Genomic DNA, 17,264 nt, shown 5'->3' with positions numbered 1-17,264 from the left:
TAAAATGTCTTTCAAGCCAGTATTCACTGAAGAACAGCCATCAAGCAACCAGCAGCAGTACATTTTCAGATGAGGTCACAAGCCAGGAACGAGAGGTTGAGAGGTTACGTTGGGCGATGATGTAACCAGATCACTCCTGCAAGGCACTGATAGAATGGCTTTCATGTTCCGGACCATTCCCCCATAATGCACTGAGAAGTTACTCTGTATAAAGGGGGGGGGGGGGGGGGGGGGGGGGGGTTAGGGTTAGGGTTAGGGTTAGGGGGGGGGGGGGAAGAGAGAGAAGGTGAGATGGGATGGCTGACACCACCTCCTTTCTTCTGAAAGCATAGTATATGTTACTGTTGATCCTCTGGGGCCTCCGTAGTTTATGTGAGGTGGAAAATACACTAGCAAATGAATCAGTTTTGATTATACTATTGTTCACTAATGTCCATACTAACACTAATCACATTAAATGGTCATTTAGAACAGTCTTGGAAAAGAAGAGTATAGGGACATGGCCTGTGATGTTTTAGAGATGCTTACATATTTGTCTATGATGATTTCGATTTGAGGGATATCCTTCATTGTGGCCTCATGAAGTACAATGGCCTCCTCGTCCCAAGATCGGGTCATAATCTCCTGGGTCAATCTGTGACGTTCAAAGACAAGTATAGTGCATAACAGGATTCAACAGTCATGGTGGAAACAAACTACTTACGCTAGCTACAGTCAAACAGTGGAAATCTGCCCCCCTAGTATGTGAAACTGGGACCATGTTTTTGAAACTGGGACCCTTACTGTTTTTCTCCTTTTCCTGAAATGGCTGCCAGGTAGTGCATGTTTGGGCTGCTCCAGCAGGCGCTGATGGCAACTGCTGGGTAGTATATGACAAAGGCTCGGCACATCTCATCAATGATCGAGAATGCCATCTGTGAGAGGAAAACATTAGACAGATGTTTGTACTGTGGGTGGAAATCTCTCATTCAATGTAAATACATAAAGCCATCAAATTAAAATCATTCAATCTTTTTAAACTGAGACAAGAGACGTTATGGGGCAGCCACATAACACCAGCACAGGAGGTAAACATGCTAGTAACCAGCTTGCTATGTTTGTATAGGGCTGCTAATATAGTCTTCATTCTCAAACAAAAAGGTTCTACCTAGAAACCAAAAGGGTTCTTCCACAGGGACAGCCCAAGAATTGTTTTCAAACCCTTTTCTTTCTAAGAGTGTATACAGTACACCAACCTTTGTTGGTCTTGTGCGATTAGTGGTGTCATAGGTGCATTCCACCATAAGCTCATCACCCTGCAGTGGGAGAGAATTGTTTTTGATTTAGAAAGAACTCACAACCAAGAATTGACGTCAAGAATAACAGACCACAAACACGACACACCGGAATGATCGCTTCCCCTCACCAAGTCCATAGGTACAACATGCACCGACAGTGCATGCAAGTAATAACATGGATACCATTTAAAACAAGAAATGTGGGCAGTGGATTACAACAATATTTAAAAGGGATACATACTGGTTTAATTGTCTTAATGTTTCCAAGGTAGTGCATCTGCTGAAAGTCAAAGTTGTAGTCGTCATCAAAACCCAGTAGGTCGATCTGCTCTCCACCCCTGTTCATGGTAAAACAACAAAGTGTTCAAAGTGTTGGAAAGACACAGCTACTCTAGTTAACTTCCGCTATAGATTGAAGAACCATCTCTTCAGGCTACACAAGCTTCTCTTCCGTTTAATTTTTTTTTAAATAATTTTCCTCTTCTAGAATTTGACTGCCAATAGCCCCTGGTCCGAGCATTGATTACTTTACGATGACTGATGGATAGATGATTCATTTACTTACACAAATGTATTCGTTGTAAGTCGCTTTGGATAAAGGAGTCTGCTAAATGCCATAAATGTAAAGTTAACCCAGTATAACTAACCACTTCATGGTGCCCAACAAGTGGAAGACAACATTGGTTGACAGGTAGTCATAACCAATCACAACCATCTGGTTCCCCAAAGTTGGCCTTAGTTTACAATAGAAAGACCGGGAGAAACCGCCGGTCGCATAGTGTAATGATGTTTCTGACATTGAAGAATAAGATCAAATGGTGCGTGGAAGAAGGTAGATACTCAAATTGAAAGTTGAAGACAATTTATTAGTCAAGTCGACTTGGGACACCAAACTACTGTCCAAGAGAATGGTCAGCAGGGAAGTGGCAACTACAAAGAGTTAGCCGTCAATTTTATAGTAGGTAGTAAACTTGAAACCAGGGCATAAGGCTCATCTCAACTAGGCTTGGCGCCAGTGTGTCTGACATGTTAGAGATCTTGGGGTCTGGTACCCCTTGTTGTAAACCACATTACAAGGGTCACTCAGAACTTCTAACACACAGCCATTGGCTTTACCTCACAACATCCCACAGCGCCTCCCACGTTTCCAATTCAGCATTAATCATGGCAGCCAGATTTCAGCAAATTGCTTGAATAGTGACATATTTCACTCCCACTAAGGCCAGTCATTATTCCAGGCATATGTGCATTAGCCTGGGGACGAGGTTAGTCATGACTAATTCTGGGATGACTAATTCTCCTCCAATGGGAGCCTTCCCCCTCACCTGAAGAGGCCGACTCGCACCTTCCTCCCAGCCAGGTGAGTGTGTAGCCCCACAGCAAACACCTGGAGGTCAGGCATGGGGTCAACCAGGAACTGGGAACGGGGAGGGAGGAGAGTCAGTGACAGGAGGAATAAGGGACATCTTAAACAGGATCCGTGTCAAACTTCCTTTCTGTTACAACACCATGCTGGATCCCACCTCTACTGGCTACCAGTCATTGGAGAAACGGTCCCATTTCTTTTCATGGCATCTATACGTACCTCTGAAAAGTGTGAAGTTTTGCACATGCCGTAGCTGTGGAAGGCTGAGGCGTTGGGTGGGATGGCATAGGCCACTGTGGGAGCCACCGTTATGCCTGCAGTTAAGATGCCCACTTCATGCTGCCTGAGCTGGGCAGTATAGTACAGCCGGATCCCTGAGTTGTCCCTCCGACCTGTAGGGGGGGGCGACAGTAGCCAGGGTGATGGACACAGCCAGAGCTACATACAATTTTAACTTGTAACTCCTACAAAGGTTCACGCTTTAACCAGCACTTCCTTGAAGCATCAGCAACTTCTTGGTCTGCAAAATAGCAGACCTGTTCATACTGCATGATTTGACTGAAATGTTACCCGCTTCCTGTTTGTCATTGTTGTAGTGAATTTCCAGCCTGTAGATGGTGGGGTCATACTCTCTTCCGATGGGAAGACCGGCATTTTCCGGAAGCTCAAACGCCTTGGATGGAGAAGATGCAGAAACTCAGCTTTCACTTTTCCCTGGCCAAAAACCTTACTCATTCAATTCTATTAATATGAACGAAGCGTCTGTTAGTCTCTGTATGTGCATGCATGCGTTTGTACACAGCATCACCCAGAAGGGGGCAGTCTCACCCCTCCTCCCACTCCCCAGCCTGACACCACCGTCCAACAGTCCTCATTTCTTGCTGCCTTATAGCACGGCCACTCGTCAGGCTTGGTCACGAATGATGGGCAGGCAAAGAGCAGAATGTGGTGGACCATGTCAATGTTGTCAATGACTGGCTCAACCTGAACTCAACAAGTAGAGTGGGAGGTAGAGAGGAGAGTGTGAATAAGGACATAACATTTGATGGTTACAATGTGAAACAAAATACCATTGTTCAGAGTGAGAAATGTGGAAAGACAAGCATTGATAGTGGCACAAAACCATTAAATTAGATATACATTTACCCGATAGATGTGATGTGTCCCATTCAGCTTCGGTACCGCTAAGCGCTTGCATTGGTAGTGTGTGTGTTCAGCAGGGATTATAAACTGCAAGGGAAGCAATTAGCTAACTGGGTTACCAAAATCATGCTGTGGCAATCCATTCCACAATGACATGTAGGTTTAAGATATTACTTGTATCATTACAAGTAGTACTTGCTTCATACTGTAATTAGGGAACAGAAATTCTTGACCACCATGACCGGTCACATCAACAGGCAATTCAGAGCTTATCCTCCTCAAGGTGGCATTGTGGTTAAAGTATTACGAGTCTGCATCAAGGAATGGTTTGAGAGGGCGCCATGTCAACCTCTTGATGCTGGGGAATGGAACCAGAAGAGAAGAATATTCAAGAACTCCTCAGATCCCCATTCATAGTGCATCAAGTCAAACTTACATTGTGAACAGTGAAGTCCATGTAGTCGCTGTCTGGGAGGCTGGCTCTGGGCATGTACTTGAGAAGGTTCACCTCTTTGGTTCCTCTGCGGTCAGAGTGGTACTCGATTTCATCAGTCATTCCATATGCGTAGATCAGCTTGATGGGGCCATCCTAAAGACGAGGGAAGGAGAGCGGACTTGATGGGTAACAATGAAACGTCACCTTATGGCAGACAACAACCTTAAAACCATGGGCAATAACATCAATGGCCGGTTTCACAGACAAGGCTTAAGCCTAGTCTAAAAAGCATCCTCAGTGGCAATTTGCCATTGAAAGTGTGAATTAGTCCAGGACTAGGTTTAACCCTTGTCTGTAAAACCAGCCCTAAGGATCCTAATTATACGCATTTAACCCAGGTCTGGTAAAGTGTTGGCTCACAGTGATCGGAAAGTCGTCCTCATCACAGGTTTGCATGGTCCTCTTGAAGGTCATGTTGGTGTGACCGTCGACCTCAGTCAGGGACAGGAGAGTGTAGCTCTGCTCATCGTCCACCAAGGGAAGGCTGAACCCTGTGGCATGCCGATCCTACAGGACAGACAAAGAAATAATGCAACAATGCAACACCACTTTAATAACAGCTCTTTTCATCAACAAAGTGAAAGTGCAACATTTCTTGAATATCATCTATAGACCCTCTTCTCTAGGAGTGAAGATCTTGAGCAACATATTGACGTCTGACTTTGAAGACCAATACAATAATAACTCAGATTTGGAATTTTGAAAATCAATACTTCTACTACTATGAGTAGATCATGTCCCCTTACGCTACAACATTCCCACTGGTGTTAATGCTTCTACTACCAAACCACCACAACTAAAACTGCAACACACTACCACCGTGTGTTGTGTCTAGTGATAACAGTAGGCCATGTAGTAATAACATTCAACTCCAATAAATTCCGCCCCCCAACCAAATAAAATGTGCGCTGGTGGAATGAGAGTCACTTCCGATCTTCCGCCGTAGATTCACCCTCACTACCCCCCCCCTATACTAACCCTAACCCCAAGACCTCTTCTCCCCTGCACAAGTTCTCTTCTGCTAATAAAATATTTAAAATAAAAAAGTTAGCCTACTGCATTACGACTGTCGATGGCCCCTGGTGTGAGCATTGATTACTTTGTAATGATGACTGTTGGATAGATGATTCACTTACTTAAACAAATGTATTGTTGTAAGTCGCTTTGGATAAAAGGAGTCTGCTAAATGCAAATTATTCAAAATGTTGACTTCAATTTACCGTGAAGTAGGAGCCGTTGGCCCTGACTCCTCCGATGACGATATCCGCTCCTGGCATGCCCCCGTTCGGACTGAACCCGAATCCCACCCAGGCTGTGGTCCTGATGGCCAGCTCAAACGTGATGGTACCCTGGACCTCACTGAACCCCCACCTCAGGGTGACGTCCCCTTCCTGGTCCAGGTGCTCAGTGAAGGGTAGGACGTAATCTAAAGTGACGGGATGGCCTTTTGGGAGATCGTCTGCGGGCGCATAGTTGAACAGGTTCACCTCTTTGGTTCCTCTGCGGTCATAGTGGTACTCGATTTTATCAGTCATTCCATAGGCGTAGATCAGCTTGATGGGACCATCCTAGAGACGAGGGAATAACACTAATGATCCTAGTTATATGCATTTAACCCAGGTCTAGTAAAGTGTTGGCTTACAGTGATGTTGAAGTCATCCTTGTCAAACGATTGGATCAATCTCCTGAAGGTCATGGTGGTGTGACCTTCGACCTCGGTCAGGGACAGGAGAGTGTAGCTCTGTTCGTCGTCTACCAAGGGAAGGCTGAACCCTGTGGCATGACGATCCTACATGACAGACAAAGAAATAATGATGTAGCCCAATAATAGCTGTTATTACAAGAATGCAACATTGGGCTTCTCATTGACAATGCAAAACACTACATTTCTTTCATTTTACATATACATTGTAGAGCCTTTTTTCCAAGAGTGAAGATCTTGAACAGGAGCAACATTCACATCTGACTTCAAAAGACAAAGATCAGACATTTTGGGCAATTTGAAAATCGAAACTACTGTTATGAGTCGATGACCACATCCACTTATGCTACAATGTTTCCACTAGTGCTAATGCTTCTACTACCACTATACAAACAATAACTGCAATACACTACCACTGTTGCGTCTAGTGATTACATTAATTTCATCCAATAAAAATCCCCAAAATAAAACTGGATTTAAAATGTTGACTTTAATTTACCGTGAAGTAGCGGCCGCCGTCGGGTTTGACTCCTCCGATAACGATATCCGCTCCCGGCATGCCCCCGTTCGGACTGAACCCGAAGCCCACCCAAGCTGTGGTCCTGATGGCCAGCTCAAACGTGATGGTACCCTGGACCTTACTGAACCCCCACCTCAGGGTGACGTCCCCGTCCCGGTCCAGGTGCTCTGTGAAGGGCAGGAGGTAATCCTCATTTGCCCCCGTACATGGAGGCCAAGCCAGGAGCAGGGAGAGGATGAGGAGAAAGCGCATGCTGTCACCCTGCGATATAGTCTGACACATCGAGTGTCCTCACGGAGATGCAGCGAAAGAACTACAAGTGATGCAAAATATTAGACAACGAGATCTTTTTATATGCAGGTGTAGTGATAATTACAATTTCCCACACCTGTGTGTGGGCGGTGCATAGTGAATAAAACATGTTTTACAATATATACAAATACATCAGCAGATAAACGCAATGTACTGTACGCTATCAAAAATAGATATCTAAGTATCAGATAGACATTGAGAAAAACAAATGTTTGAGTGTAAAATTAAACATCTGGCTTACCATACTATTTACATCAATGTATGCGGAAATAATATATAGGATCTAGAATGGTTCAAATGAAATATCATCGTCTAGGACTTGACAATCAATCCTATCAATCCAAAACATCTCGCGTTCTGAAAGCATTTTAGGGAGGTTGCCACTTCTAATAGATGTACGATTTAATTGGACGGGCAAAGAAGACGGGGAGCCGCGTTTGGCTTCTAAGTAACGCTACGGTATAGCATACACGATATTTCCAGCACGGATCCCTATTTTGTGTTCAGATATTCTTATTTTCAAGCATCTTTTTAGTTTGACACACAAAGACTTTTCCTTTCCTTACCTCCCAGACAGGCCCGGCGCGAGAGCCAACACCTTGGAAGGGCCATTGATTGTGTATGGGTGGTTGCAAGACCGGCGGTGGCTATGGGCAGCGCTAAATAGATCTACATAGTATATGGACCTGCAATAATGGACCTGCCCCCGGAATATTAACAATTCAGAAGGGCCGCCGGCCTTGCTCCCACTTCTATACCTCGCACACCCACTCGCGAAATATGCTTCCTACGTCCCTGTATCTATGAGAGGTGGCACCTCCGAGATGTTTTGGATTGATAGATATTGTAACAACTGTTTTATTCAGTAAACCATACAAACCGTATACAAAAGATGGCGTTGGCAGATATGTTGGATTGCCGCCTTTTCACGTTCTTGCATACATTTGGGGTTTCGGGATTTCACCTGTGGTTCTCTATTCATAGTGAGGGCGAGAGACATAGTTTTAGCAGAGCTCTGTAGAGGGATTATACATATACAGTGTTCAGACCCCTTCACTTTTTCCACATTTTGTTGTGTTATAGACTCAATTTAAAATGGATTAAATTAAAAGAATTCCCCATCAATCCACACACAATACCCCAGAATGACAAAGCGAAAGCACGTTTTTTGAAATTTCAGTAAATTTATTACAATTGAAATACAGAAATACCTCATGTACATAAGTATTCAGACCCTTTGCTATGACACTCTTAAAATTAGCTAAAATCTAAAATGACATCAACAAATGACTCAATAAGTTGAATTGAGTCCATCTTAATGCAAAGATTACACTATAATAATTTAAAAAGCCTACTATCTAAAATAAAAATGCTGTAAAATGTATAAATTACTTGATCTATTGGATGCGGCAGGCTAATCAATCTCCAAGCATTATTTGGCTGAATAAATACATTAGAAAATCTAAATCACAGTTAGGTTGATCTATAGTGTGCAGCTGACTCACTATACTTGATAGTAGTGCAAAAGAACAATCAATATTAAGGGCAAAGGGAGCCTCTGTGACACCCAACCAGTGGGCTAGGCCTACTTGGCTAGATTCATTCATTGTGATTAAAGAATGGTAAGAATTTGAAACCGACAAATACATTCATACACATATTTGAACCCCAGTACACAATGTAGATGTTGTTGCTTTCACTATGTCTCGTAATGACAGAAAGAATTACATGATATGATGCAATGGCTTTAAAGCCGGCATTCACTGAAGCACTGCTTTCGATGGGCAACTATCTCAAGCAGCTTTCTATCACAGCACAGCCTGCAAGAGCAGCAGCAGTAAACTTGCTGCTGAGGTCACCACCCTGGAACTGCTTCCTATGGGGTCCATGGGATTTGGGACCTGCGAAGTGTTGGGCGATGATGTGACTAGATTACTCTTGCAAGTTACTGAGGGAGTCGCCTTCATGTTCCGGACCATTCCCTCATAATGCAGTAAGTTGTTACCCTGTGAAGAAGGAGCAAGGAGCAAAGTAATGGAGGGGTTAAAATACACTATGGCAGCCAGAACTGGAATATTTTCAGATAGGGGGAGGCCTACAAGGTGTCTCAGTGACATAGACCTACAAGAAGAGTGTCATTAATGTCCCTGTCTCCTTGTCTCCTTTTCTCAGAAAGCATAGTGTTTTTGCCTAGCCAGCCCTGTCACATTAATGGTCATGATTGAGAAGAGACTGGGAAAGGAAGATACAGTATGAAGGAGTACTGGGACTTGGCCTGTGGTGTTTCAGAGATGCTTACAGTTCATGTGAGGTGGAAAATACACTAGCGGATAAATCTGTTTTGATTATACTAACATTGTCATCACATTATGGTTATGATGGAGAACAGTCTTGGAAAAGAAGAGTATAGGGACATGGTGATGTTTCAGAGATGCTTACATGGTTGTTTACAATGAATTCGATTTGAGGGATATCCTTCATTGTGGCCTCATGAAGGACAATGGCCTCCTCGTCCCAAGATTGGGTCATAATCTCCTGGACCAATCTGTGGGGTTCAAATACATTATTGATAGTACATTGCATAACATGAAGATTCAATTGTCATGCTAGAAACAAACTCTACATCTGCTCGACACAGTTTCAGTCTGACAGTGGAAATATGCCCTGAGTGTGTGAAACTGTGACCATGTGACTCCCTCTTACTGTTTTTCCTCTTTCCCCAAAATGGCTGCCTGGTAGCGCATGTTTGGGTGGCTCGAGCAGCTGCTGATGTTGATTGCTGGGTAGTAGAAGATGAAGGCAAGGCACATCTCATCAGTGGTCGCAAATCCGAACTGTGAGAAAGGAAAAGGTTGTTACATGGATGTTACAATAGATGTGCTGTGGATGTAATGTATTTCATTATTCAAATGTAAATGTTAAGCCATTACAATCATTCAGTCAATACAATCTCTTTTCAACTGAGACACCAAGTTATGGAGCAATCACATAATACCAGCACAGGAGGTAGAAACGATAGTAACCAGTTTGCTATGTTTTTATAGGGCTGCTAAGATATTGTCTTCTCATTCTTAAAAAAAACCTAGAACCCAAAAGGGTTCTTCGTCTGTTCCTACAGGAGAACCCTTGTAGAATCCTTTTTGGTTCCATACCCATTACACAGAGGGTTCTACATGGAACCCAAAAGGGTTCCTCAAAGGGTTCTTCCACAGGGACAGTCGAAGAACCCCATTGGAACCCTTTTCTTTCTAAGAGTGTATACAGTACGCCAACCTTGGTTGATCCTGTGCGATTAGCGGTGTTATAAGTGCACTCCACCATAAGCTCATCACCCTGCAGTGGGAGAGAATAGTTTTTGCTTTAGAAAGAACTCCACAAACAAGAATAACAGACCAGAATAACAGACCACCAATATGACTCACTGGATGATCACTTCCCCTCACCAAGTCCATAGGTACAATATGCCCCATCATAGGCCAAAAATGTACTGGATTGAGTTGAATGGTAAATTGCACATTGTCTGTAGAGTTGGCTGGCATCTCATATACTGTAAGTTATAACATGGAAATACTTGGGCAGTGGATAGACACATTTTTGGGGGATGCATACCAGTTTAACTGTCTTGATGTTTCCAAGGTTGTTAAACTGCTGCAGCTCAAAGTTGTAGCTCTCATCCAAGCCCAGCATGTCAATCTCCTCTCCACCCCTGTTCATGGTAAAACAACAAAGAGCTTAAAGCTTTAGCAAGAAGCAGCTACTCTAATTAACTGACCAAGTATAACTTCTACCAACTTTAGGGAGGGTGGACAAAATAAACACCCATCATGGTCATAAGGAATGACAGTGTCACCTGTCATAACCAGTCACAATGACCAATTCTGAACACCAACCATGCCCTCCAATGGGAGCCTTCCCCCTCTCTCTCTCTCACCTGAAGAGGCCGGCTCGAACCTTCCTCCCGGCCAGATGAGTGTGTAGCCCCACAGCAAACACCTGGAGGTCAGGCATGGGGTCAACCAGGAGCTGGGAGGCGGGGAATGGGGGCGGGGGAGGGGCGTGAGTGACGGAGAAGAATACCGGACATCTTAAATAGGATCCATGTCAAACTTCGCTTTCTATTCTTTCTATTGCGACACCATGCTGGATCCCACCTCTGTTTCTCCAATGACTTTTGTAGCCAATGGTCTCACTTCTTTTCACGGCATCCATTCATCTTCTGTCTCAAAAAGCATTGGAGGATAACAACAAAGGGGAAGGAAACGTAGATATTCTCCTCCATATATAGGGACTCACCCCCTCACCTCTCCCCCTTTTGTTCGAAGAGAGGCTCAACGTACCTCTGGGAAGTGTGAGGTGTTGCACATGCCGTAGCTGTGGAAGGCTGAGGCGTTGGGTGGGATGGCGTAGCCCCATCTGGGAGCCACCATCATGCCTGTAGTCATGATGCCCACATTGTGCTGCCTGAGCTGGGCAGTGTAGTAAAGCCTCATCCCCGAGTTGTCCTTCCGACCTGTAGGGGGCGACATAGTAGCTGGGGTGATGGACCCGGATCTAGGCTTACTGTAATTGGTGTGAACCAGAGTGGTATATTAGATATATACCACTCTGGTGTGAACTAGATAGAGGTGCAATATTACAGGGCACAGCTAGAGCCACATTTGCTGTTTTAACTTCTAAGTCACCCTGAGGTTCAAGCTCCAACCATCACTTTTCCCTGAAGCTTGAGCAACTTCTTGGTCAGCAAAAATAACAGCAAAACTTGGCTGTGAAATGTTACCCGCTTCCAGTTTGACATTGTTGTAGTGAATTTCCAGTCTGTAGAAGGTGGCGTCGTCCTCTCCTCCGATGGGAATGCCAGCATTTTCCGGAAGCTCAAAAGCCTTGGATGGAGAAGATGCAGAAAGAAAGACTCAAATTTCCCTGGCCAGGAGGCACAAGCAAAACCGTACTCAATCCAATTCTATTGCCACAAATATGAATGTAGTGTGCATGTGTGCATGCGTGTGTGCGTGCATGCGTGCATCCGTGCCTGCATGCATGCATGCGTGCCTGCCTGTCTGTCTGTCTGCCTGCCTGCCTGCCTGTCTGCCTGTCTGTCTGCCTGCCTGTCTGTCTGCCTGTCTGCTTGCCTGTCTGTCTGTCTGCCTGCCTGCCTGCCTGCCTGTCTGTCTGCCTGTCTGCCTGTCTGTCTGCCTGCCTGCCTGTCTGTCTGTCTATATGTGTTTGTGAGTGGGTGTGCATGTGTGTGTATTAAGGTGTGTGCACAGCATGTGGGTACATGCGTGAATGCTTGCGTTAGTGTGTGTGTGGGTGGGTGGGTGGGTGGATGTGTGGGTGGGTGGGTGTGTGTGTGTGTGTGTGGGTGGGTGGGTTTGTTTGTACAGTAGGGGGCAGTGTCTCACCCCTCCTCCCACTCCCCAGGCTGACATCACTGACAAACAGTGCCGGCCTTTAGTTGACTCAAAGCATGTCCACTCGTCAGGCTGGGTCACAGATGACGAGCAGCTGTAGATCAGCATGTGGTGGACCAGGTCAAGGTGCTCAATGACTGGCTCAATCTGACCTCAACAGGGAGAGAGGGAGGTGGAGCGGGAGGAGACGGAGAGTAAATCAGGACATTTGATGGTTACAGTGTACAAAATACATTTGTTCAGGGAGTGAATATAGGGGGGAATGACAACCTTTTATAAAGTGGCACACTGTATGAGATATTATATTTACCCGATAGATGTGATGTGTCCCATTCAGCTTCGGTACCGCAATGATACTGCATTGATAATGTGTGTGTTTGGCAGGGACAGTAAACTGCAAGGGAAGAGATTACCTAACTGGGTTAACACCATCATGCAGTGGTGAGGTATTACGAGTAGTACTACTCTAGTATTTGTTTCATACTGTAATTAGGAACTGAGAAATTCTTGACCAGCTGACCTGTCACATTATCAACGTATCAATGTAATACAAAGCTTATCCTCAAGGTGGCACTGCATGTGCCTCCATACTCCAGTACTCCATACCACAGTTAGCACTAGATTTTCACACTTTTTATTTAAAATTGGATTTCTCCTATGAACATCGTAAAAAAGAGACATTTATAATATTCTGGTTAAAGTGTTGTGAGTACTATGGGTCTGTAACTTAAATATCGACACATGGTTTGAGAGGGCGCTATGTTGAGGGAGCATTTTTTTTAATTGTCTATTCATAATGCATGCAATAGGTCACTCCTACATTCTGTACTGTGAAGTCCATGAAGTCGCTGTCTGGGAGGCTGGCTCTGGGCATGTACTTGAGCAGGTTCACTTCTTTGGTTCCTCTGCGGTCAGAGTGGTACTCGATTTCATCAGTCATTCCATATGCGTAGATCAGCTTGATGGGGCCATCCTAAAGACGAGGGAAGGAGAGCGGACTTGATGGGTAACAATGAAACGTCACCTTATGGCAGACAACAACCTTAAAACCATGGGGGGGGGGGGGGAATAATAATAAGTTCAATTTCTATTTTTACCCATATGGCCGTTGACAGAACCTGAAAACCATGAGCCATCACACAGATCATCCTAATTATGTTAAAAACACAATCAAACCATTTAAAAAAACATTTTAAATAAACACCAAGCAGAGAATAACCGACACATTTTGAGGAGAATGGGTGAAGTCTGCATTCGTGGTCTGTTGGATTTATGGCACTCCTGTATTGTACCATTGTGTTTAGTAAAGCTATTTTGACAGCCTAGATTTGTGAATACAACACGAAACCCTATAGTAGACAATTGTTCCACTCCCCCTGATTACTTTATAGGCTAGCTGTGATTTGATGTACTGTAATGGTGATATATTATTTGAATGGTCTCAAGGACAGGTAAACAGAACACAATGAGCTGAGGAGAAAATAATCAGTGAGTGGGAGGATCAGGAGGAAACTGGAGCTTGCTTGGAGAGGATATAGCATTACAATTACAATAGACCAGAACATTGAAAATCAGAGCATGAATAGGTAATTCTTCCTTCTTCTAGCATTGTGTCTGCCAAAAGCCCCTGGTCCTAGCATAGATTACTTTTTCTTATAATGACTGATGATTCACTTACTTAGACAAATGTATTTGTTGTAAGTTGCTTTGGATAAAGCTATAAATGTAAAAATTTAAATATAAATGTAAAAGTAAATGCATCGAACGTGCTGCAGCAACAATGGAATTTGGCATACTTTACACTCTGCATTGAACCTCGGAACGGCCACAAGGGTAAATCACATTTCATAGCTTGTAAAGACCTTTTTTTTTCTCTTGGGGGAGGATACCCAGGCCCATCCTCACTTTTGAACGTCGCAACTCATTATCCTATGTAAGGTCACTGTTGGGAGCCAAGAGAATGTACACTACTGAATAGTAGAAGGGAGGAAGCTGGTGTTTCTTGCTGTTCAATAAATCAGTAAACCGCAATGTTGTAAATCAATGATGTGGAAGCAAAATGTTGGTTTAGTGTTCAATCAAAAAAATGAGTTTTCTGACTGGAAATAGACCATAAAACACTTCCCCTCTGCACAAGACTTGAGAGTGAAGATACTCCTCTGACAAAGTAAATCTAACAAAAGAACAATATCCTATTTAGTAATTTTCCTTTTGGTTCTTCATCCCTCCGTGGGTGAAAGTCCAGGGCTGTTTTGTGGTCCTAGTCCTTCCCTGCCTGTCATACAGTACATGGATCAAATTCTAGGCTTTGTCAGATACTAGCTTCAAATAGTTGCACTTGATTTAATTGCCAGGTACAACAGACCCAATGGAATGTTCCAAAAAGTGCAAGCTCTAAACTAAATCAAGGACACCTCAAATAAGAGACATAAAAATCTTTTTGACATAATGTATTTGACTCAGGTCTGGTTACGCGTTGGCTCACAGTGATGTGGAAGTCGTCCTTGTCACATGTTTGGATGGTCCTCTTGAAGGTCATGTTGGTGTGACCGTCGACCTCGGTCAGGGACAGGAGAGTGTAGCTCTGCTCATCGTCCACCAAGGGGAGTCTGTTCCCTGTGGCATGCCGATCCTACCGGAGAGACAACAAGGAAATACCGACAATAATGCAACAGAACTGTAATGACATTGTGCTTTTCATTTACAATAGGAAAACCCAAAGTGCTAAACTTGAGTGTTTCAGAAAATGTAAGGTATGGACAGATTTTATATTTCAGAGCTTCAATATAATCTGTTGGGCCTCAATCTCTTCTCTAAAACTGATTCTCTTGAGCAGGAGCAACATTCACACTTGAAAGACTTAATAGTCTGATATTTTGGGCAGTTTTGAAATTAATTAATATACTTCTTCTACTGTTACGAGTCGATTACCACGTCCACTATTGCTACACCATTTCCACTAGTGTAACAGGATTTCTACTCCCACACCAAACTACCACACACTACAAAAACAACTCCTGCAATACACTACCACTGTTTCAGTTGTGTCTATTGATAACATTAGAGGTATTCATAACATTAAATTCCTCCAATAAAAACCCAAAATATATATATATTTTTTTTAAAAGATTACATTCAAAATGTTCAGACTTTATTTACAGTGAAATAGGAGGTGCCGTCCGGTCTGACTCCTCCGATGACGATGTCCGCTCCCTTCATGCCCCCGTTTGGACTGAACCCGAAGCCCACCCAAGCTGTGGTCCTGAAGGCCAGCTCAAACGTGATGGTACCCTGGATCTCACTGAACCCCCATCTCAGGGTGACGTCCCCGTCCGGGTCCAGGTGCTCTGTGAAGGGCAGGAGGTAATCCTCATTTGCCCCCATACATGGAGGCCAAGCCAGGAGCAGGGAGAGGAGGACAGGGAGGAGGAGGTGGAGGGAGGGCATGCTGTCACCCCCGATGGTTCCTGTGGCGGCGAGTGCTCACCAACAACCAGATATCCTTCTGCAGAGTTCTACTAAGACCTTGTCTCTCTCTTTCACACACACACACACACACACACACACACACACTCACTATCGCTTTCACTGACAATTAGGGGACCATAGACTGTGGTTACACACTCACACGCAAACTCGTTCTTAACCAAACACTAGCTCTGGACCACTGCCAACACCCTGTCACACACACACACACACGCACGCAAGCACACACGTACACACACACACATTCAAACGTAACCCCTCCTCGTCTCTTACATGTTTCTCAAACTGAGAAGTTTTCTTGCTCAAGGCGCTCTCTTTCTCACTGTTACTGATATATGATGCCTTCCCTATTCACTCTCTCTCTGTCTCTCTCTGTCTCTCTCTCTCTCTCTCTCTCGTATGTACAGTAGCTGAGAGCAGGTGGACTGAAGAAGAAGTGACTGGCCCCCCCACCTCTCCCCTCCTCTCCTCCCCTCCCCTCCTCTCCTCCTTCCTCTCCGCTTTCAACCTGTTCCACCGGCTACAGCCCACTGATGGTCCAATGAGGAACTGTTGGTTGGTCAGGACACTGTGATTAGGTACTCTGATATGAGATGAGGGGAGGGAGGGGTGTTGACTTGAGGTAGGGCAACAGAAAAAGACTTCAATCAATGCCGAAAAATGTAGGGAATTTACAATATGTGATTATAAACCCCCAACAGCAGCAACCGAGGATTAGGCCACAGAATTATATCTGTTGTACCTGGCAATTTGCTTTTCAAGACTTTTTCCAACTTATTTGTCACAAGGTTGTGGTTTTGCTGTTCTTACTGAGATCAGGCACACCATCCAGTATAGACTTTATACCTATCACTGTACACCAGGTCAGTGTTTTTAATATTAGGGTTTACCCCACCTATTTTACCACTACATCAGGTACAGTACAGACAGTGTGACAGTTCTCCTACCAAACCGGAAATCCTCACCCACTATTTGAAAATCATACACAGTCAATCAATTTTATTTGTATAGCGTGTTTTTTGTTTTTCTCACAATGACAGTTTTGTAACTTCAGAGGTGGATGTTCCTGCTGCCTCTCATTCATCCAAGACCATGTAAAGGAAGACAAAGACTGCAACACCACAAAGGGGTTTGACATTTTGAGTGCATGGAATAAGAACATTGGAGACAATAGAACATTGGAGACAATAGTCATGGAGACAATAGTCATGGAGACAATAGAACATTGGAGACAATTGTCATGGAGACAAGAGAACAATGGAGACAATAGTCATGGAGACAATAGTCTTCTTCCTGTAACCTGAGTTCAGGTTAGTCACACATATAAACTATAATGAGACACCAGTTATGATATTCAGCATACAGAGTCATCAGTCTTCTCACAACAGCATAAAAAAACATTATTGTCCAACCAAAGCTAGAGAAGGCGAAATCATACAAAAGTGATAGCGCGCGCGCACACACACACACACACACACACACACACACACACACACACACACACACACACACACACACAGCCTACAGCCCAACCGTGAGTATCAGACAGAG

The 17,264-nt window shown here is 44.1% G+C and overlaps 2 protein-coding genes across 2 annotated transcripts; both read right to left on the bottom strand.

The window, feature by feature from the left end:
* Positions 1-5: 5 nt before the first annotated feature.
* LOC310818436 (DBH-like monooxygenase protein 2 homolog) lies at positions 6-6,786 on the bottom strand (the record flags this gene model as incomplete). The annotated part of the gene is made up of 14 exons (XM_083689381.1): positions 6-204; positions 529-634; positions 784-914; positions 1,236-1,295; positions 1,519-1,615; positions 2,603-2,691; positions 2,863-3,035; positions 3,214-3,316; positions 3,472-3,627; positions 4,223-4,375; positions 4,643-4,789; positions 5,503-5,850; positions 5,925-6,071; positions 6,484-6,786. The coding sequence occupies 14 exons, from the start codon at positions 6,784-6,786 to the stop codon at positions 76-78; spliced, it is 2,142 nt and encodes a 713-aa protein (XP_083545507.1). The 3' UTR covers positions 6-75.
* Positions 6,787-8,593: 1,807 nt separating this feature from the next.
* moxd1l (monooxygenase, DBH-like 1, like) lies at positions 8,594-15,611 on the bottom strand (the record flags this gene model as incomplete). The annotated part of the gene is made up of 13 exons (XM_083689380.1): positions 8,594-8,822; positions 9,256-9,361; positions 9,520-9,650; positions 10,090-10,149; positions 10,426-10,522; positions 10,748-10,839; positions 11,154-11,326; positions 11,594-11,696; positions 12,219-12,374; positions 12,538-12,621; positions 13,048-13,200; positions 14,713-14,859; positions 15,387-15,611. The coding sequence occupies 13 exons, from the start codon at positions 15,609-15,611 to the stop codon at positions 8,625-8,627; spliced, it is 1,725 nt and encodes a 574-aa protein (XP_083545506.1). The 3' UTR covers positions 8,594-8,624.
* Between the last annotated feature and the right edge of the window lie 1,653 nt (positions 15,612-17,264).

The sequence above is a fragment of the Argentina silus genome (genome assembly GCF_951799395.1).
Source record: "Argentina silus genome assembly, chromosome: 17".
NCBI lineage: Eukaryota > Metazoa > Chordata > Actinopteri > Argentiniformes > Argentinidae > Argentina > Argentina silus.
This window is presented reverse-complemented; position numbering and strand designations above follow the sequence as displayed.